Raw genomic sequence first — 23,234 nt, 5'->3', positions numbered from 1 at the left:
ATAACATTTTATACGAAAAAACTCTCTCATTCTCTCTCCTCCCCTTCCCGACGAGACCCACTCTCTCAGTCTCAACTCAACCTCCTCTCCCCAAACCAAATCTGCAGCCAAGTTCTTCGCGAGCTCTCGCTCTCTCAGTCACTCCCGCTCTCTCTCAGTCTCTCCCTCTCTCGATTTTTCTCTCTTTGAGGTATTATCTCTAAACCCTAATTTTCTGTCTGTTGTGATTTTGTCTGACTCTTGTGATTTTTGTTTTTCTGACAGGATTGATTTTGAAGGCTAAGTAAAGGATTGGCTTGCTGGTTGTGTTTCTTTTCTGGTAATTTTCTGTATTTTTTGGTTGTTTATGGTTGCTGCTTTATTTGTAAGGAGAATATTATACTCCATAATAATGTGCTGGGCGTGATTCAACTCATATACAGTTGAATGCATAAATTATATGATTCAACTTTATTTGTAACGAGAATATTACTCCAAAAACTTGACGAATAGTTGAATGAATAAATTATCACTCATATACAGTTACAGAAGAAGGAACACCTCACAGTTCTGTTGTAGATTCTTGTTTTCAGTACAGTTTTCTAATTGCATCATAGTCTTGCTGTCTAATGCTAGCTTAATGTGCCTGTTGAGTATCAAATCATTGTCAATGATGATTTTAAATTAAAGATCTGTCTTGCAAATGTTAATTTGGCGATTGGATCTCTTGTTTGGGTGGAGGATCCTGAGGTAGTTTGGACGGATGGAGAAGTTGTAGGAGTTAATGATGAAGAGATTGAAATAAACTGTACATCCGGGAAGACGGTCATCGCTGCTTTTGTTTTTAAAGTTCTTATTAAGCCTTGCATATTAGGAGAATGCTTTAATAACATAGTATACCCACAAAAAATTAATAAGGTTCTTTATTTACTAAGGATAGCTGTGTTCCTAATGATTACTATGGTTTTAGGTTTTTGAGCATTCCACTACATTGGTTTCGGAGTTGGAATGGGGGTCGTAGAGGCATTGCAAAATTTGGAGTCTTCGAGAACAATCGCTTCACTTAATGGTAGTCATTCTGATGTAATATTGGGACGATTGCCCATGGAAAATGGAGAGTGCTCTTTCCATTCCCAGTCACCTAAGTTAAAGAGGCGCATAATCTCTGCTGTTCGTGATTTCCCCCCGGGATGTGGACGATTTGCTCAGATAAACAATTTGAGACCTGATAAGGAGGCGACTTCTGTGGTTGAGAGTGTACCAACAGAAAGTTTGATTCATGGGGATAAAAATGGCGATGGACATGGGGTTGATAAGATGATGCTCTCAAATGGTCACGAAGATGAGACTGACTTGAATCGCAAGGACATCAATACTGTGGAGACAATTGAATCAGTAACAGCCTTAGAGCATGAAATATCTGATTCTCCGAAGAATCTACATCAGTTAAACAATTTGAGATCTGTTGAAGAGGCCGCTTCTGTTGGTACTGCCGAGGCTTTGATTAGCAGGGGTAAGAATGGTGATGGACAAGGGATTGAAAAGCTGATGGTCTCTACTGGTCAGGTGGATGAGACTGTCTTGATGAATGGTAAGGCTGCTGGTTCTGTGGACGCAGTTGAATCTTTAACAACCTTAGAGCATGAAGTATCTGATTTGTTGAAGAACCCAAATCAGCTTGGTGTGGCTAGTCCAAATGAAGATATGGTTGCTGTTCCACCAGATATAAATGTTTGTTCACCATTTGTTTCTAATGGCAATGGTGTGGACAAGATTGCAGTTAAAAAATATCCTCCTCGAAGAAGAGTATCAGCTGTTCGGGACTTCCCTCTTCTCTGTGGAAGAAATGTTTCTCTGGAAGAAAGGAATTTTGGTCAAGAGAGGTCGGCTGTAGGTGACAAACCATCATCATCTAACACACCGAAAACTAGTGTGAAACAAATAGGAGAGGATGTTCGGGATGACAAGTTTCACAAGAGCGATTTGGAAGTGAATGTTTCTAAAGTAATTGGGGAGGTTCAACCCAACTGTAAGGAGAATGCTGTTCAAGAAATGGAGAAACAAGATGAATGTAAGGTAAATTCTAAGATGAATGTGGTTTCGAAAGATACAAAGAAAAAGTGCATTGAACCTTCTCAAGAAAGCAATGGATGTCAAGGTGTGGGGGATGTTGGATATTCGGAGGAGAAAGTGGGGAAGGAGATGGTAGTATACCATGAGAAGGAAATTCCAAGCGAGAAATGTTTAGATGAATGTGAGGTAAATTCTAAGATGAAGTTGGTTCCAAAAGATACAAGAAAAGAGTGTATTGAACCTTCTCAAGAAAACAATAGATGTCAAGGCCCGGGGGATGTTGGACATTCAGAGGAGCTAGTGGGGAAGGAAATTGTGGTATACCATGCGAAGGAAAGTCCAAGTGAAAAATGTTTAGATATATCTAATTTTCATAACCAATTGCATGAAGAAGATTTTGAAAGTTCAGAACTTACATCGGATAGGGTGATGGTGATGGGTTTGATGGCTGCCTCAAATTGTCCGTGGAGGAAGGGAAAAGAGGTCTGCAAGCATAAAACAGAAGGTGGTATGAGTAGAAGCAAACGAAAGAAACCTGATTTTAAATGTCAGCTAGAAAGATCTAAAACTGCGTCCAGGAAAAAAGTTGACTCGGACATTGGAGGAAAGTCTAAAAAGAAGGTTCATCCTGTAGCACGAAAGAATGCTTACCAAGGCTCAAATCAACTTGTTATATGGGATACAGAGAATTCTCTTGAGAATGACCAGAAGGAAGACCTTCATAAGACTCCAAGATCATGTTGTTCTGATGTATGCCCTCCTCCTTTTGGTCTTAGTAGTTCAACTAGCAAAGTTCATGATAATGACCAAACTGTCACCCGAAACAAGGTGAGGGAGACATTGCGTCTGTTCCAAGCTCTTTGTAGGAAGTTCTTGCAGGAGGAAGAAGGTAAGTCAAAGGAAGGAGGAAGTTCTCGCAGGAGGATTGATTATGCAGCGGCAAAGATTCTGAAGGATAAAGGAAAATATGTAAATATAGGGAAACAAATCTTGGGGCCTGTCCCGGGTGTTGAAGTTGGTGATGAGTTTCATTACAGAGTGGAACTTACTATAGTTGGCCTTCATCGCCAGAGTCAAGGTGGTATAGACTATGTGAAGCATGGTGGCAAGGTCCTTGCAACTAGTATAGTTGCATCTGGTGGTTATGCTGATGATTTGGATAATTCAGATTCCTTGATTTATACGGGCCAAGGAGGAAATGTGATGAATACTGATAAGGAACCTGAAGATCAGAAGCTTGAACGGGGAAACCTTGCTTTGAAGAACAGTCTGCATGAAAAGAATCCTGTTAGAGTGATCCGTGGCTCTGAATCTTCTGATGGAAAAAGTAAGACATACGTCTATGATGGATTATATTTAGTAGCTAAATGTTGGCAGGATGTGGGGTCTCATGGTAAGCTTGTTTTCAAGTTTGAACTGGACAGAATTCGAGATCAACCAGAGCTTCCCTTGAAAGAAGTCAAGAAGTCCAAAAAATCTCGAGTACGGATAGGTCGCTGCAGTGATGATATTTCACTGGGGAAAGAGTCAATTCCTATTTGTGCTGTGAATACCATAGATGATGAGAAACCTCCACCATTTGTATACATAACCAACATGATATATCCTGATTGGTGCCGCCCAATCCCTCCCAAGGGTTGTAGCTGTACTGTTGCATGCTCAGATTCTGAGAAATGTTCTTGTGCAGTTAACAACGGAGGTGAGATCCCATATAACTTTAATGGCGCTATTGTTGAAGTAAAGCCACTAGTGTATGAGTGTGGTCCTTCTTGTAAGTGCCCTCCTTCTTGTTATAATAGAGTTAGCCAGCGTGGTATCAAATTTCCGCTTGAAATCTTTAAAACTGAATCAAGGGGTTGGGGAGTGAGATCCCTAAATTCCATTCCTTCAGGAAGTTTTATATGTGAGTATATAGGAGAGCTCCTTGAAGACAAGGAAGCTGAAGAAAGAACTGGTAATGATGAGTATCTGTTTGATATCGGGAATAACTACAATGACGGTTCTCTTTGGGATGGACTTTCAACCCTCATGCCCGATGCACAGTCAAGTTCTTATGAAGTTGTGGGGGATGGTGGATTTACCATTGATGCAGCACAATATGGCAATGTGGGAAGATTTGTCAACCATAGTTGTTCCCCTAATCTCTATGCCCAAAATGTCCTCTATGATCATGATGATACTAGAATTCCTCACATTATGTTCTTTGCCGCCGAGAACATTCCTCCCTTGCAAGAGTTGACTTATCATTACAATTATATGATAGATCAGGTTCGTGATTCCGATGGCAATATAAAGAAGAAGAGTTGCTATTGTGGTTCTGCAGAGTGTACCGGCAGGCTGTATTGAGTCAGACTTAAGAGGACAATTGTGAGTTACTTACAAGAGGTGGTTTCTTGCTCCCATGTTTTTAGATTCTAGATAGATTCCTGCCTTCTATTTTGTATGCAGCTACTCACACATGCCTGTAAATGTAATTCTGTGTTTGTGTGTGCGCATTTGTGAAACATGTAGGTCCTGCCCTTCAAACAGAACAAGCAACTGGAGTAATAGTTTAGTTTTTCTTTTTCTTATTTTCTATAGAGTCATTTGTATCATATATTTATTCTTATTATTCCTTTGGTTCTTTGGTTTTCAAAATTCTTCTGATTACTATTATTATTATTATTCATCATCATCTCTGATCATCTGAGTGAAAAATATAAATAGAAATAGAATAGATAGAAACCAAGGAAATTTGGTGAAATATTTGTTGCTGACAGTGAAGAAACAAAACATAGATTGATTGTAAAAGTTATAAATCTGTTATATAATAAAGCAGCTTTTATTGTATTGTTAGAGATGGTTGAGATATGGTATATGAACATTTTCCAGAACTCACTGGGCATAATTATTTCTTTAATTACTTTAGTTGTTACCATGCATTCTAATAGAGCATTCTGTGATCCATATGCAGATAAAGTTCTGGTGGGAATATAGTTTGCTTGAAAGGAGGATATTGATAACCTAATTTTGAAGGCCCAAGGTATCTCGACACGGTGACACATATCAGTAGCAAGATTTACATTTTAAACGACTTTGACCTGAAAATCAGGGGTGAGCAATTTTTATTTTGTGTTCTAGTGGTAAATTCTTGATTTGTGTTCTAATGGGTAGTTCTTGATTTGGGTTCCATTGATGAATTCTTGATATAAGTTGTTGGGAGTTTCACTAAAACACCCAAAATGAGAGCTGAAATTATAAAAAAACCCAACACCCAAAACACTTTTTAAACACACCCAAAACCCATCATTACACACACTCAAAACCCATTTATAAACACACCCAAAAAATATACAATTGTTGACTTTGGGGTTGATTTTGGGTGTGTTTCTATGTTTAAATAGTGTTTGGGTTTTTTTATAAATACATGTCTAGGATTGGGTTTATTTATAAATTTGTATAAGTTCTAATGGGCAATTTTTAATTTGTGTTCTAGTTGTAAATTCGCGATTTGGGTTCTAATGATGAATTCTTGATACAAGTTCTAATGGGCAATTCTTGATTTGATCAAAATCTGATCCTACACTTTTCTGCACTCCACAGAGTTTGTTTATTCAAATTCTCTAACAAGCTGTGCACATGTAGAGATACTATACACTCATTTAGTCAATAGAAACAGATGAAATATTCCTATAATTATAATGTTCTTAGGAGCATCTACGAATCAAATTCTGGTTTTTTTTTTCCTTGAAATCAATTAGGAGCAGGGACTTTGAACACATACGTCAACAACAAAAAAGAAAAGCAATTGCTGTTATTGGTAGAAAAAGAAATATCCAGCTAATGAGCTATTCATTTGGTTTCTCAATTGTTCTTGTGGTTGTAGTGAAATCACACTAGAATTGTAGTCCCATTTTTTCTGTTTTGTTTTTTTCCTTGCATTGCAGGTTTTTTATGGAGTAATCTTGTTCGTTTATGTCAGTCTTGAAGTCGGACCATCTGCTGTACTTTGGATTTAACATCTTTGATGGTGTTTGTTTTGCTGTCATGGAACTTCTCAATCAAGTGATCATGTTTGTAGTACTTTTTGGATTGGATATAAACTTTTATGTTTAGATGATCGTTCTTGGGGCCAGCTTGTGCAATTTATTGAAGTTAATAATCAATTTAAGGACCACCTGCTCTCAAGCAATTCTGTGTGAAAAGGCTATTTGAATACAAGGCCAACCTCTTTTTATCAAAGTTTGTTCCATTTTATATATGACGGTTTATACCATTCAGTTTTATTTTTCATTAATGTTCTCCAAAATGATCATACCATTCACATTGCAGAATTTCTCATTGATAAAAGTTATGGGTACTGCTTTCCGTTCTATATGTTTTTTCTCTATTGAATTGAATATTCATTTTGGCCGTTTTGCTTTGCTTGTTTCTGCACGAAGGAGGTGTGGGCGTGAAAGGAAGTTAGCAATCTTATAATATACACTTTGTGAAACTTAACTTGCTTCCGATTTTAGTGAGCAGGTTGCAGCAACCTGGAATACCTCCAATTTTTTTTTTTTTCCAGTTTGTGCCAAGTCTGATATTCTTCTTCAGGTTCTCATGAAACTAACCCATTGAGAATGATAGGAAAAACTCGACCTCTTCACAACAGTCTAGAAACATTTGAGCAGATAATTACGAACAATTTATTGACACTTGAAAATTGAGTTTCGTTTTACATGTACATGATTAAAAAAAAACCTACACACTTCCTTGTAGTGGAAGGAACAATATTCTAATTTGACCAAAAAAGAACACACATCTTGTGTTGTTGCAGACACCTTTCTAGCCATGTCCTATGTCATCTGAGTTTCCTGCATTCACACCATGAAATTAAACAACACAAGGCCCGCAACCGATATATTTAAAGAAAGAAAAAAACATAGACTTGTAGAAGCAAACCTCATACTTCTCTACAAGCAAGAAGTTGTGAATATGAACCATGAACTTTTTTTCTTGCTCTAACAAGAAATGAAACTAGCACCCCATTATATTTATCTTTACTGAAGAAAAAGAAACAAGTTACTAAACCTAACAAAATTCTTCTAACAAAAAAAATTCATACTGTCCAAGAAAAGACTTCATACTTCCGACGAAACTCATACTAAATTAAGCACAAGACTTCAATTGAAGTCACGGTTGTATACAAAATATGGAAACAAATAATCAGACCAAGCAAAAATACACAGCAAAGGGTACAAACTATTAATCACACATTATCAGAGCCACATCATTAAACTAGAAGCAACAAGGCTAACGGCTCATTTCACAACCTTCCTACACTTCTACATCCCCACAAAGTTTGTAACAACGTTTATTCTAGAATTCTTAATCAATAGAAACAAAAGAAATATTCCTATAATGATAAGATTTTTAGAAGTAGAGACGAATCAAATTTTTATTTTTATTTTTTTCAAATCAATTAGGAGCAGAGACTTACCCATACCTATTTCGCACAGAAATCTTGCGATGGAGGATCTTCTTCTTCAAAACTTATCACAGAACCCCCAAATCAATAACCCATGGCTTAGACTTTGAAACAACCATGCCTAGGAATACCCATACCTATTTCGCACAGAAATCTCGTGAAGGAGGATCCTCCTCTTCAACTTGGATGTTTGATTATCTTGCTTTCGTGTCTCTTGATTTTTCTCTTTAGCTTGGTTTCTGCTCCAAGCGTGCTTGTGTAGGGCGTCTTTTGGTTTCCCAGCGTATGCGGGTTTCTAGCGAGTCATTAGAAAGGAAACAAGTTAAAAGGTTTGAATCAATCTTAGCCACACAAGCTCATTATAACAGATCCAATGGTTGAGTGTCCCATCCCTCAAATAACACTATTTGAGAGATCCTTCAATTGAAGATGACTATATATATAAGGTTTTTAACTGTAGAGGTCTCTGAATTTTACCTTGAGTTGCAATTGGGTTCCTGGACCTAAAAAATAATATTTAAGTTGGAATTTGTATTAAAATAATAATTTAATAATAATAATAATAATAATTCAGTCCAAAACCGAAAAAATCAGAAATTGGATCAATTGATTCAAATCAGACTGGCTAGTTTCATAATTTGTTTTCACTAAAATTGGACCGGTTAAATATTACCGGTTCCGATTCCAATTCCGCTTTATCGACCTAGGCACCCAACTATTCCTTATTATGGTTGGGGCCCTTCACTTGTAGCCATGTTAGCGGCTTTTCACCGTTTAATAAATGCAATTTAAAAAAAAAAAAAAAAGAGAGGCTAAAAGTCACTTTTGCTCCCTATAGTTTGACTTCAACCACTTTTGATCATGTAGTTTTAATTTCGTCAATTTTAACATTGTAGTCTTGTATTTATAGCAATTCAATGACAAGTTAGTATTCCTGTCAATTTCTTTGAAGGTGCAAGGCAATTTCATCAACCCAAAATCCTTGAGCATAAAAGCTCGTCTGAATCTCCCATAATTTCATATTAGGGCTTGAAATTAGTCATTTGGGTTTAGGGTTCTTAAAAAATTGGGATTAGTGATTGAATTTCGAGCCCTAATATAAAATGGAGAGAATTTCAGACAAACTTCTACGCTCAAAGAAAGAGTTGACGAAATTGCCCATTGCATCATTAAAGAAATTGACAAGAATACTAACGCGTCATTGAATTGCTACAAATACGAAATTACAATGATAAAATTGTGAATTGAAACTACATAGTCAAAAGTAATTGAAATGCCAAATTACAGGGATCAAAAGTGACTTTTGGCAACAAAAAAAGAAAAAAGAAAAAAAAGGAAGGGAATCACACATCCAAATTGGGAATTCATCATGATAAAATAAAAATACCAGTTTGTCCCCCAAAAAAAACAAACCCCAAATTGAAATGCTAAGAGATTCAATTTAAATATTACTAATTAGTCAATTTTATGGTTCACTCAATAAAAGCAGAGAAGCCGGTGAATATTTTGCCTAGTTTTGTAACCACTTTTGCAGTTATTAATTATTTAGTTTGTTAATAAGAATATTAATTGTCTGTGCATTAAAATTGACAATACGAGTTTGAAAACATTGGACTTCGAAGGTATGTGCAATCAAATTTTTGACGTTAACTTTGTAATTTACATAAAGAAATTTTTTTGAGGTTAACTACGTTCATAGACTGAGAGAGTGATATAAAGACAGAGAAAGAGAGAAAAGAAAGAGAGAGGGAGGTTCACAGAGAGACAGCCAAACCCTAGCCTCGACGTAAATGACCTCTACCTTTCGCTCTCGCCCAGCCCCCAACTCCCTCCAAACCCGACACCCATTCCCACCCCAACCATAGATCCAGCCCCACCCCTTTGCCCCAGAAAATACAAAACCCAGCCCCACCCCAGCACTAGCCAACCTCCCTCTCTCCAGATCCGACGAGCCCCACACTAGATTCGTCATCTTCGTCTGCGTTGCAAGGCCACACCACCCTCTTCGTCAAGGCCACGCCATCGTCTTCGTCATCAAGTTCTTCGCCTGCCATCCCCACCAAGTCTAGAGAGAGAGATGGAGAGAGAGAGAGAGAGAGGTGAATCTATGAGGATTGTCTTCCTAAGCTTTGCTATGTTTGGTTCTTTGATTCTCTTGCGGGTTTTCTCTATTGTGTCTACAATTCCCAAACTCAGAAATGCAAAATCAACTGCCTCTGAGCGGTGGGAATTTTTTTTATTTATTTATTTATCAATTTTAAGATTTTACCTTTTCTATTTGTCTTTAATATTTATTTTTAAAATGAATGAATTAAATTTTAAAAAATTAGTAATACACGTGTCAGCGGATGATTAGTCATTTTAAAAATTTTATGCTCCTTGCCACACTGGATCCGGCGAAACGGCTTCATTTTTTTCCTCTCTCTCTCACACTCTCTCTCACTCTCAACTCAATCTCCTCTCCCCAAACCAGATCTGCAGCCAAGTTCTTCGCTCGATCTCGCTCTCTCAGCCACTAACGCTCTCCCTCAGTCGCTCTATCGCTCGATCTCGCTCTCTCAGCCACTCCCGCCTCAGTCGCTGTATCGCTCTCTCTCAGTCGCTCGATCTCGCTCTCTCAGTCACTCCTGCTCTCTCTCAGTGGCTCCCTCTCTCGATTCTTCTGTCTCTAGATGTATAATATATAAGAGTGCCCGTTGGGCTAACAATGTGACACTAAGAAAGTGCTTACATGATACTATTGGTCGAATGAAAAGGGCAGTTGAAAAGGGAAACGCTATTGCTTCTGCTGTTGGAGGTATTGAAAAACAATTGGGCACATCTTTTCTTCTAAATTTTTATCATATGCTTTTGATATTTTGGCAGCTTTTAGGAATAACTTCTTCTGTAGACTTAATTTAACCAAAAGATTGACAATTTGCTTTCTATTTGAGATGCAGCTTCCAATGATTTTGTTGAGACACTTCTGGAGCAGCTGTTTAGGCCATCCTTGTCTACAATTATTCTGGAAAATTCAAAGTGTGTAATATGTTTATGTTTTTTAATATTTAATATGGCTAGATATCTCAAAGCTTTTTTGAAGTTTTGAAGTTTTCATATGTTTCCCCATCAGATACTGTTTTGATGACAACAAAGAAGATGGAGGAGATGGTAGTAGGCTATGCAGTTGTTATAGTTGATAACAAGTTGTGTGGAATTCTTACGTGAGTTTTTTGTCTTCTCTTTCTTTACATAAAGAAATTGCACTACCTTTCTCCCAATATCACTATATCATTTTACATATAAAATGAATTGTGATTTTCTCATTTGACTCTTGTCAGTTCTAAAGATATCTTGATGCGGGTAATAGCACAAAATCTAAATATCTTTTTGAATTTGGGAAAAATTTAAATCAATATATGTCCTTGTTTATTTGGCCAGAAGTTGTTACTTCTCCTAATTTTAATATTCTTATGAAACTGAATTGATTAATAGGTCATGACTTCAAATCTAGAATGTGCCACAATTGATACACCAGTTTGTGATGTATTGATTAAAATGCATGAAAGAAAATGTTCACACCTTCCTGTAGTATATGAAGATAAGATGATGATATGGTAAGAGTAGTTTAGTTTAGTTTAGTTTTGTTTGTATGGTTTAAATGAGATTTTTAGTTTCTGATGTGTATGGATGATGATGATGTTGGTTTACAGGTGGAAATATGGTTGCTGTTGTTGATGTAGTTGATATTACTCATGCTGTTGTGGCTTATGTAAGTCTCTACCTACTTTTGAATCATTACAGTTAATTTTTTATTTTCCTGCTTGGTCAAAGAACAAACTGTTAACATTATTTTGTTTGTTCACAAGGTCAAAATGACTGATGGATAGCTCTATGATTCAATTGTTTTGGCATTTTGCCTTGGTGAATAAAGATGAGGGTTTTCGAAGGTTGTATATTTATTTATATGCGTATCTTCTCTATTTCAACATGATGTTTGACGTAATTTTTTTTTTACATCTTTATATGTATTTACACAACCTAGTTGTCATCTCAGTGTTGCTTTTGGAGGAGAAGAGATGAGGTCACCTTTCTTTACACAACCTAGTTGTCATCTCAGTGTTGCTTTTATACGTATTTACATGTTTTTTAAAAGGTTTTTGAATTTGGCTTTAGAGTTTTCTCAACCTAATCGTATTTTAAATGGTGGAAAATTGTGTAGTATGAAGATGATGATCGTGATAAGGTTATACTAGCATCAGATGAAGACCTTGTAATAGTTGCGGACCTAGCAAAGCATCTTAGTTGGAAGGTATTTGTGCAAGCATACATTTAACATATATTAACCAAGGACATTAATCCAACTGCTAACTAAAACAAAATGGGCATATCCTAAAGCACAACTTCAATATTACAAAATGAAATCAACCAATCCAAAACAAACAAGAGATTCAGCCTGTCACACCAAGAACTTCAAAATGCGTATTCATATTCCAAGTAAGCAAATTGTTACAAATTACCAAAGTGACAAAATGAATTGGCATAGACAGTGTCTCTTAGACCTAGAGTTGACTAAAATTGTAATTAGGACAAGTTTGTAAACCTTAATTACAAGCAAAACCCAAATTTGGGTATTAGCAAAACGAACCTAGGTCTGGAATCCATAAATTTGTGAAATCAAATGTAGAACCTATTAACTTTGTAGTGCTTGAGATTGTATTTGGATTATCCAATATTAAGGCTAGCTTTAGAGATGGAAGAAGAATTTATGAAATGTATTACAAAGGAGTATGAAAATATTAGTTCATGCGATCTTATAGTTGCTCGCAAGATTTGGAAGTTTATCTTGACTCCAAATTATTCCATTGAGAAATTTAGTTATGATGGTAAATCTCTATTTAGAGAAAATGGTTCACATAGGGATGTCAATGTGTTTTCTGTAGGCATGTTAGAGGAGTATGCAGAGCACATGTTTAGTCTGACACGTCATGTGAAAGGTGGAGACATTTTATGCCCTTTTTCTTTTTGTTTTTTAAAACAAGACTTCAACGAGAATGATGTGCCTCTCTGTAGCAGAGAGGCTTTGTTGAAGAAAGAGTTTTGGGGTCTATGTTATGAGAAATATGATATGTCATTATCAGATTGGTGTGGAAAGTAATAAAATCAAAAGCAGCAAAGATAAGAACGTGATTGCAAGAGTGATGAAAATGGATGCTAATTCGATGTCTAGCGTCGAAAAATTCAATGAGTAGTATTATTTTTTTTATGCAAGTTTATTTTCATTGTTAAGTGTAATACTTTTTGTTTTATGACTAATTTTTTTATTTGATAGTATAATGTTGGAAACAATTTCTAGGATTCATTTTGCAAAGTCATATTAGGGTGAATTAGGTGAGAGAAGTTCTTATGTATTTCTTGATGGACAATTGTTGTTAATCAAGGTTGAGAAGACGTTGAAAGTTGTTAATTTGTCTAGCCGGAGTTCCATATTGAAGGATGATTACAAGAATTTTAGAAACTTATTGAAGGATTTGCTTGGACCCGATAAGTTTTGGGATGAACGTGATAAATTAATCCATTGTTTTGATGATTTCAACCATTAAGAGTGAGTATTTGTTTCCTTGAATTGTATTGATTGTGAATTGTGTTGTTAGCAAGTTGGTATATTTGTTTTATGTGTAGTTGTTTTCCTATTTGGATACACTTCTTAATCATCCGTTTTTAAGGACTGCCAAGGAAAGGATGGCTGAATTTAGCAAGTTGCTTAAGGACTTGTATTCTGGTGGTCTTATGAACACAATGTTGAGACATTTTGATTTTAGTCAGTTCTTAAGTTGGAACAAAGTTATTGGGAAGAAAGTTTTGTTGAATGTGTATGAATATCGTGATTCTAATCAAAAGAAGATATATTATACTGGTTCTTCGGTGTAATCGTTGAGGTTCGTTAGAAATCCTCAAATTTGGGTATGGATCGACGGGTATGGATATCTAGAACCAGTATAATTTATCTTCTTTTGATTGGAATCACGATACTCATACACATGCAACAAAACTTGCTCCCCTGTAGATTTGTTCCAACTCAAGAACTGACTAAAATCAGAATGTCCCAACATGGTGTTCATAAGACCACCAGAATAGAAGTCTTTGAGCAGCTTGCTAAATTCATCCATCCTTTCCTTGGCAGTCATTAAAAACGGATGATTAAGAAGTGCATCCAAATAGGAAGAATAACTGCACATAAAACAAACATACCAAGTTACTAACAACACAATTCACGATCAATACAATTCATGGAAACAAATACTCACTCTTAGTGGTTGAGATCATCAAAACAATGGATTAACTTATCACTTTCATCCCAAAACTTATCGGGTCCAAGCAAATCCTTCAATAAGTTTCTAAAATTCTTGTAATTATCCTTCAATATGGAACTCTGGCTAGACGAATTAACCTTCCAACGTCTTCTCAATCTTGATTAACAATAGTTGTCCATCAAGAAATACATAAAAACTTCTCTCACCCAATTCACCCGATATGACTTTGCAAAATGAATCCTAGAAATTGTTCCCAACATTATACTGTCAAATAAAAAAATTAGTCATAAAACAAAAAGTATTACACTTAACAATGAAAATAAACTTACATAAAAAAAATAATACTACTCATTGAATTTTTCGACGCTAGACATCGAATTAGCATCCATTTTCATCTCTCGCAATCACGTTCTTATCTTTGTTGCTTTTGATTTTATTACTTTCACATCAATCTGACAATGACATATCATATTTCTCGTAACATAGACCCCAAAACTCTTTCTTCAACAAAGCCTCTCTGCTACAGAGAGGCACATCATTCTTGTTGAAGTCTTGTTTGAAAAAAGAAAAAGGGTATAAAATATCTCCACCTTTCACACGACGTGTCAAATTAAACACGTGCTTTGCATACTCCTCTGATATGCCTATAGAAATCACATTGACATCCCTATGTGAACCATGTTCTCTAAGTAGAGATTTACCATCATAACTAAATTCCTCGATGGAATAATCTGAAGTCAAGGTAAACTTCAAAATCTTGCAAGCAACTATAAGATCACGTGAACTAATATTTTCATACTCCTTTGTAATACATTTCATAAATTCTTCTTCCATATCTAAAGCTGCCCTTAATATTGGATAATCCAAATATAATCTCAAGCACTACAAAGTTAATAGGTTCTAGGTTAGATTTCACAAATTTATGGATTTCAGACCTGGATTCGTTTTGTTAATACCCAAATTTGGGTTTTGCTTGTAATTTGGGTTTACAAACTTGCCGTAATTACAATTTTAGCCAACTCTAGGGTTGGGAGGCACTGTCTATGCCAATTAATTTTGTTACTTTGGTAATTTGTTACAGTTTGCTTACTTGGAATATGAATACGCATTTTGAAGTTCTTGGTGTGACGGGCTGAATCTCTTGTTTGTTTTGGATTGGTTGATTTTATTTTGTAATGCTGAAGTTGTGCTTTAGGATATGCCCATTTTGTTTTAGTTAGTAGTTGAATTAATGTACTTTGTTATGAGTGCTATTGTTTCCATCTATTTCCCTGTTCACCATGTAAATTTGAAAAAACCCAATCCTATTTTTACACCCACTATTATTTTCAAAATAACATTTAATTATTAATTCAACCAAAAAAAATTAATAAGAAAATAACATAAAAATAAAAAATTATCTCTCCTCTCCCCACCCCAACCCATGAAGACCTCAACCCTAGCCACCATTCTCTTGCAAGCTGTGGCAACCCAGCTACCATTCCCTCCCCCACCTCATCGTCTCCCTCCATAATTCCCTCTCTTTACACGCATAAGATTACTATTCTCCTTGCAACCTAGAGCCTCCATTGTCTTCGTGAGCTTCAATTCTTCTATATATATATATATATATATATATCAAATTGTGGGCAATTTTTTCTTCCTCAAGGAAAAGAGAAAAATGAAATTTTCTTTCTTTTATTACTTGTTATATTCATTTGTGCCCTGACTTGAGCAAAGTTGAAGCTTTCATGGTGGCTACATCATTGTTGAACCAAAATTGAATCCCTAGTTTATTCAGCTAAATTCACTCAAGCACTTATCAATACAATTCAAATCAAAATTTCCTTGCAATGAGTCATATATTCATTGCAATTCCTTGAACTACGAGTGGCTTGATTCTCGTAAGGGATACGTAGGCACCCTGAGGTTCGACTTAGGGGCAGCTGCAAAACCAAACACACACGTTTTGTTTTTTTATGATGGAATCAAAGGGTGTTCCCTTGAAGCAAGGGATTATAATTAAGAGAAACCGTGTCTCAAATGGGTTGATGCTAAAATAATAAAATTGTATTATTTAATTAGTGGTGTTGAAATTATGTTGGGAGGTTCACATTTTTCTTCAACAATCATCTTAAGATTTCCTTCAAGATTTGCTTAGGGGTGGCTGTAGAGATTCCAAGGATGGGTTGAGGGTGGGTCGGGAAGGGGAGACAAGGGGCGAGAGAATTTATTTTTAATAAAGAAAATCTTATTTTATTATTTAATTTTACTTTAAAGAGAGTTTGGAGTTTTTTAATATTTTATTTAAGTCATTAGAAGTGATTTTACAAAGGGATAAATTTATCTTTAAAATTTTGATTATAAGGTGGGTGAAAAAATATGACAAGTTGGTGAAAATAGCAGCACTCTTTGTTATACTTCGTAGAATGTGGATCAACAATTCAGTGCTGTTAATGAACTGAGATAAGCTTAGTAATGCGATGAAATTATGCTTGGTTGGTTGAGTGTTGGAATAAACATGTAACTTGAAGTAAAGACTATAGTATTAGAGGAGGAAGTGTATATTTTTCTTTACGTATATTAGAGAAGATATTTACAGAAGATGCTAGAATTGCATTTATGTAAAAAGTATCATGTTTATACTCAGAAACAGAAGACTCATTAAGTATACAACACAAAATTGAACTAGTAACCTACTTATTACCCCAATACATTGGTTAGTGTGAACAAGATTTGGCTACTATTCCTCTCTGTAAAGCACTTGTATTTCAGCTTACTCAGAAATTGAACAATGAATAGTCATATTCTTCAAATACCATTAAATTTTTGATAAAATCTATAAAAAAAAAGAACCAACAAAAAGAGAAAGCAATGGATATAGAGTCAGAGAGCCAGAGTAAAAGGATTATAGGTGTAGATTATACGTATATAAGAGGCATACTAACAAGGTTAATAGCAGAAATTAATCATTGTCCAAAGAGATTAGCAATATTTACCCAACCCATCAGCAGTGCTTCTAAGATCCCAGCCAGACAAAGTTGCAGCTTCAGTAAGAGCAGATCTCCACCTCTGTACCTTATCCGTATCTAACAGGAAGCGGTCCTCGTGTTTCACGAATGCTTCTCCAAACCAACCAGTCTGTTTCCTTACATCTGAAGGATCAACATCATAGAATATTGGAAAAACCATTTGCCTAAGTGTTCTTTTACACTCCATGATCTTCACAAGCTCCTCAAGACACCAACTGGAAGCTGCATATCTCCTTGAGAAGACGATGACAGAGATACTAGACCCTAGGTTTGCCTGGACCAGTTCAGCTGCTATATCTTCCCCATTTTCAAGTTCATCATCATCGATAAAGACGTCGATTCCAGCCTCTTTTAATGCCATGTAGAGGTGGCCCGTGAAGTTGTAGCGTGTGTCTTCACCTCTGAAGCTCAAGAACACATCATACATCCAATGCTTTGAGGAGGATGAGGATGAAGAGCAGCTTCAAGGGCTGTCCTAGTACCTATTGTTATGTCCAGCAGTGGTTCTGATCAGAACTTCAGTAATGAAAGAACATGTCATATCGATTACTTTTTTATTTCTTCCTCTTTTCTTAATAGACATTTTAAACACTAGCATTACACAAGTTCTAACATGCAAATGACGATCCAATTGTTTAGTTATCTAATTAAAAGTCAACAGTTTTATTTAAACATGTTAGAATATTAACGAATATCTTTGGAAGCATAAGTTGTTCTGACTTTTTCTTTTTCCCCTGAGAAAACTGAAAACCAAAAGTCCAGTACAAACAAGAAAACCAACATGGATAATTCACAACAAACACAGAATGATTGTCTGCAGTCCATATTTAACCTCACCAGGTGTGATTTCCCCTCGTTATGCCAAGAGCAATAGCCTTATAGAAATCACAGCAAGAATGGAAGCTAGTGCGCATGCTACATCGTTTACTGTGTTCATACCTTGGTTTGATCTCTTCGAACCGACAGCTTGAAGCTCCGACTTTGATCCTGTCAAAGGTCTAAGTTAACTGACCAGGTCTACCGGTCAACATGGTTAACATATAAAGAATAGCTGAGGATTAAGGCATATGAAAACATGGTTATAGATCCTAAGCAACTAGAATATAAACTATCTACTATTGGTAAGCAGAGCCATTATTTTCCAGACTTCAGGATTCATGTCAGGCTCATGATTTCCTCTGTACCCTTGAGAAAATATGGGTTTTTTTTTTTTTTTTTTGGGTTTCTCGGCCTCTCTTGTCTTCTGCTGTGATCTCTAAATTATATTTTTCTTTTCCATACCCAAAATAAAATAAAAAAATACAAAAGAAAATTCAAGAGAGCATAACCACAAAAGAAGTAGATAAAACAAAAATTAAGTCTGCATGATAATCTTCTAAATAAAGTAAGCATAACAAAAATTGAGTCTGCGTGATAATCTTCTAAATAAAACCCTCATAATCACCATCATGATTAGACTAGCAATGGCTTGCTGCTCAAGAAACACTAATCGCTTGGCCCTGCCTCATAGCAGGGGAGTTGATCTCCAATTGAAAATTCTTCAATGCCCTCGGATGATTCGAACTGTACACCATTATCCGTTGAATATTGGAACAACCATTTGCCTTAGTGTTCTTTTACACTCCATGATCTTCACAAGCTCCTCAAGACACCAACTGGAAGTGGCATAGCTCCTCGAGAATACGATGACAGAGATCCTGGACATTTCGATTGCCCGCACCAGCTCCGCTGATATATCTTCCCCTCTTCTAAGCTCGTCATCGTCAATAAAGACATTGGTTGGCGCGTCTTTTAGTGCCATGTGAAGGTGACCCGTGAAGTTTTTGGGTGTGTCTTCGCCTCTGAAACTCAAGAACACGTCATAACTCCAATGCTTTGAGGACGAGGATGAAGAGAGGAGTTCATAGGCTGGGCAAGTACCCACCATTGCTACCTAGCTCTCGGGGAAGCAAAAGTTATTTGTTTGCTGTTTCTTTTCAACGCAACAAGTTGCGCCCTCACATACATATAATATATACACCACTTGCACTTAATCAGCACTTGCTTTTCAAGAGTTTTGACAAGGATTTTTTAAGAATAATAGTCCCTGAATTTATGTTCAATATGCATTTTGTTATTCCAACTTGAAAAATGATTCAAGTAGTCTCTGAACTTATGTTCCGTGGTTGATCCTACCCTCATAATTTGTTACATTTTTTTATATCAAATATAAAGGTAAAATGGTCATTTTAGGTAGTTCTCACTTCTGGCTTTTTTTAAAGAGTAATTGCCCTCGATTTGCAGTTTTATGCTCCAAACTTGAATATTGGCTCTGATTGTCCCTCAACTTCGTTTTCTCTTGTACCATTGGTCCCACATCAACTACCAATGAAGAACAAAGCGAAGGTCCCCAATCTCTGAAGCTGTAAGTGATAATTTGAGTGAGAGATATTTCTGAGTGATCCAAATCCTCCGATATTAATTTTCTTACATTAATCGCTCATATAATTTTTGCTTTTATCTTCACAATAAGTTATAGAGATTCACATCTTCGAATTTAAAATTTTAAAAAATAAAAATAAAAAAATAAAAAAATAAAAAGAGGTCTAGCCAAGTGAAAAAGGGCATTGACTTGCAAATAAGTGGTTTCAAATTCAAACCCTCATAACACCTTAGTAGTGTGTGTGCACTGAGAAACCCCCCTCCCCCTTTATAGTTTAGACTATCGCATGTAGTAAACAAATTTTTTTTAAATTGTCATAGTCCCTGAATTTAGACCCAATTTACATTTTGGTCCTCAAATTTGCAAAATAGTTGCTCTAGTCCTTCAACTCCATTTCTGTTAGCAGGGTTGGTCATGCATTACTTTTTTTTTGGGGTCAAATTTAGGGGTAAACAATATTTTTACTTTCATTTTAATGGGCAAAATAATATTATTACGTTCATTATCTTGATTTCTCTTTCTCTTTCAATTGATCGGTCATGATTAAGGAGATTGGATGGATGGATGAGTGGGTAGGAAGAAAAGAGAAAGAAGCCATGGGAAGTGGTTGATCGAATTTGGGGGTAGGTTTGTGCCGAAATAATTTTTTTTAATTTATTATGAAAGGTATAATTAGATTTTAAGGTTTTGAAAAAAATAGTGGGGGAACTTGGATGGGTGTAAATAAACAAATGTAGAAGAATATTAAAGTACCTTAAAGTTAAAGGTACAATGGATTATGGAATTTGGCATAGTGGATATCCTAGTCAATTACATTGGATTATGAAATTCAAAAAAAGTATAATTAAACAAATGTAATTGGTAATACTTCGTGCACATGCCATAAGTGGTGATAAACGTAATATCATGAAAAATTTAAACAATGTAAAATTCAATAACATAATATAAGAAACTATGAGAGTATATTGTTTGTGGGAATTTTGTGTGTATTCTTCTCCTTGTAGGAGGTCATATTTATAGTACAATAAAGCCTTGAAGGCGAATGAAAGTAATACTTCCTAAATTTATTTACAATAGGAAATCATAAATAAAAAGGAAATCAATTATAATTAAGAATCCTTGGTGTGCAATGAAAGTCACAAGTCACGTCAACACTCCCCTTCACTTTGGTGCATTGATGTCGCTAACGTCCAACTGGTCCAATGAATTATGGAATGCTCTATTGGAAATTGCCTTTGTCAAAATATTTGCCAATTGATCCTTGGACTTCGCAAAAAGGGAACTGATGAATGCACCTCAAACTTCTGTTTGATGAAGTGTCGATCCACCTCAACATGTTTGGTGCAATAATGTTGAACTGGATGTTGTGCAATAGCTATTACAGTCTTGTTGTCACAAAAATGTAGCTTCCTTAAGTTAAACTTAGGTTCATACCCAAGTTCAGTAAGTAACTTCCTTAAGCAAAGGAGCTCACGAATTCCTTTAGTAATACCTCTGAACTAAGCTTCTACACTAGATAGAGCTACTATCTTCTGTTTCTTGCTCTACATGTCACCAAATTACCCCCACGAATGTGAAGTAACCATATGTGGATCTTCTATTTGGTACAATACCTGCCCAATCTGCATTTGTATAACCATCAATATTCAAATAACCATATTTTAAGAATATAAGTCCTTTTCCGATTGTACACTTCAAATAACTAAGTATTCCAAGAGTGTTGGAGCAACAGAGAAAACAAATGATCAGAAATAACACTCTTTCTCCACCGTCAAACTCTTTCTTCTTTTTATCACAAACATTTTTGAGTTCTTGGATCACAAGACTATTGGTTTTCTCCAACACAACATCTCAACCTTTTATTATTATAAGGAAATATGCTAACTTCTCTGGTATCAAGTCTCTTAATTTGTTAAGGGATCTTGGTTGGTTGTGTTTCCCAAATTTGAAGAGGTTGGTAAAACAGTTAGATGCACGCGGGGGTGGATTGATGCAGAAGAAAAAATACTCAAGAGAGGAAAAGCTTAAGGGTTGAAAATGGATGGGGATAATAAGGAGTTGCTTTTACCATATAAAAAAATGAGTTGCTTTTAAGCTTGAGCTATTGGGGAAAATGGAAGGCGCGAATTGCATGCATTTAGTAGATGAGAAATAAAATTTACCATAACATAACTCCTTCATGCAATTTGTTAACTTTCGAATTTGGATTGTCGCCATTGTTTACATGTGACTCTTTTAGTTACTATCATGGGTACGCCTTTTGTTTACACACACACACCATTTCCATCTTATTATTCCGTCTTTTTTTATTTTCATGTACCAAATTCAATCAAATTTCACTTGCCCATATTTTCATCGCAGTTATTCCATCTTATTCCCCCACTAAAGTATTTTTGTCGACCAAAAATATTCAATCATAAAAGGAAGAAAATCTAGTAAGGACCACTCGCTAAAAAAATAAAAATAAAAATAAATGTTTCCTAGTTGATGCTCCCAAAATGGCAATTACAAGTAAGTTTTTTTGCATTACAAACATCCACTCTAGTCACTAAGGCCACTTCCAACCCATGAGGCCAAATCCAAAAAAATCCAATATTTTAGCCCAATTTCTCTCCATTCCAAGAAAAGTAAGGGTTAAAATTTGGGAAAATCCAAACTTATGACCAAATACCAATCCAGCTATAGTACGGACAATAATTTTTGTGTGTGGTACAACCATGATGCAGCCCATGTGCAAAGAGGAAACAATGGGGCCTGTGCTTCGAGAAATTATACAATACTACTGTAGTACCAGTTGGCATTGCTAATTGGTACCACGGTCCAATAAAATTAGGACATGTGTACAACTCATACACATCAGCAACCAACTTAATGTACTACCGTTAACATCCCGCAACCACTGGAAAGTAAAAACACCCGTTAACCACCATTGTTGCAAACAAGAAATACTCGACACTACTACTTTCTCCGGGGCAGCGCCACCTGAGAGTGACGACGTCCTTATAGTGGCTTTAACTGATGCCCAAACTCGTCATTGCCCATCAAAGATTCACCGCCAAAAAGAAAAAGAAAGAACCATCACAGACTTGGGAGTTTATCAAGTCAATTGCCCTATTCCTTATCGATTTTGGGCCTCAATTCAAAAGGTTAGGAAAGGTTCCATCAGCCTCCGCCATCATCTCCGATAAGCTCTCACTAATTTTTTTCCATATTCTCCCATGAGCGGTGGCTGACAAATTAAAAAACAACAGTGGTGTTGGCTACAATTATATCTTGCGATTGCATATTTCCCATGAAAATTGACGGCTTGTTGGTGGTGAGGTACCCAACCAACCCCTTGTGCCTCTCACTGGCCATGAATCAGTGCCTGAAGCTTATTTATTTGGGGTTATGACCCAAAGTCAAATAATAAAATTGCACACAAATTTGTCGATCTAAGATTGAAGCACTGAAGCAATTATGATCTAAAGCCACCGTCGGATGACTTCAAGCTTTTGGCAAGGCCATCACAGAGTCTTAAGGTTGGTAATTAATCTCTGGTTTTTTTTTTTGTGTATTTTTTTTTCCGGTCTGATAACCTCTGTTTGGTTAACATTGATGCTAACAACGGTTTTGTTGATGCGTATAAGTTGTACACATGTCCGAATTTTATTGGATCGTAGTACCAATTAGTAATGCCAGTTGGTACTACAATAGTATTGTATAATTTCTCCCGTGCTTCTGGTGCTGCAGAAGGTGTCGTGCGCTGGTGTCACGCCATTTTTTCCTTTTTTTTTTCCCAACAGTAACCCAAATCAACGATCCATATTAAATCCAAGCTATTTTAATGGTAAAAAAAATATCCAACGGCTGAAATTTAAAATCAAACAGTTAAAATAATATTTTAAATTAATCTAAATCATATCCAACCCCAAAACTTACTCCAAAGTCTATAAATACCCACCTATTTCTCAAATAAAATTATATTCATGAAATTTCAATTTTTTAGGTCAAATTGTTCAAAAAAA

At 35.9% G+C, this 23,234-nt stretch overlaps 2 protein-coding genes and 1 long non-coding RNA gene across 10 annotated transcripts; 1 reads left to right on the top strand and 2 right to left on the bottom strand.

Moving 5' to 3' along the window:
- Positions 1–14: 14 nt before the first annotated feature.
- Positions 15–17,425, top strand: LOC103337130 (uncharacterized). Of its 8 annotated transcripts, XR_016128434.1 has the most exons (11): positions 15–190; positions 265–319; positions 950–4,437; positions 5,006–5,145; positions 10,441–10,519; positions 10,614–10,704; positions 10,976–11,097; positions 11,194–11,252; positions 11,350–11,430; positions 11,538–11,564; positions 11,703–17,425. XR_016128434.1 is itself a non-coding variant. In XM_089055617.1 (4 exons), the coding sequence occupies exon 3, from the start codon at positions 988–990 to the stop codon at positions 4,396–4,398; it is 3,411 nt and encodes a 1,136-aa protein (XP_088911743.1). In that variant the 5' UTR covers positions 15–190; positions 265–319; positions 950–987; the 3' UTR covers positions 4,399–4,437; positions 5,006–6,290. The 8 variants fall into 8 exon arrangements, 1 of the variants encoding a protein (XP_088911743.1); XR_016128436.1 differs by lacking the exon at positions 10,976–11,097 and having other exon boundaries at positions 950–4,419; XR_016128429.1 differs by lacking the exon at positions 10,976–11,097.
- On the bottom strand, positions 6,696–7,808 carry LOC103337129 (uncharacterized). The gene is made up of 2 exons (XR_514475.2): positions 7,514–7,808; positions 6,696–6,887 (listed from the first exon to the last, which is right to left on the bottom strand). It is a non-coding gene; the product is annotated as an uncharacterized LOC103337129 (long non-coding RNA).
- Positions 17,426–18,378: 953 nt separating the features above from the next.
- LOC148915617 (TMV resistance protein N-like) lies at positions 18,379–18,732 on the bottom strand. Its single transcript, XM_089041964.1, has one exon. It carries the CDS (start codon positions 18,730–18,732, stop codon positions 18,379–18,381), a length of 354 nt encoding a protein of 117 aa, XP_088898090.1.
- Positions 18,733–23,234: the final 4,502 nt, after the last annotated feature.

This window comes from Prunus mume, linkage group LG7, assembly GCF_029339155.1.
Source record: "Prunus mume cultivar Tortuosa linkage group LG7, ASM2933915v1, whole genome shotgun sequence".
NCBI lineage: Eukaryota > Viridiplantae > Streptophyta > Magnoliopsida > Rosales > Rosaceae > Prunus > Prunus mume.
This window is presented reverse-complemented; position numbering and strand designations above follow the sequence as displayed.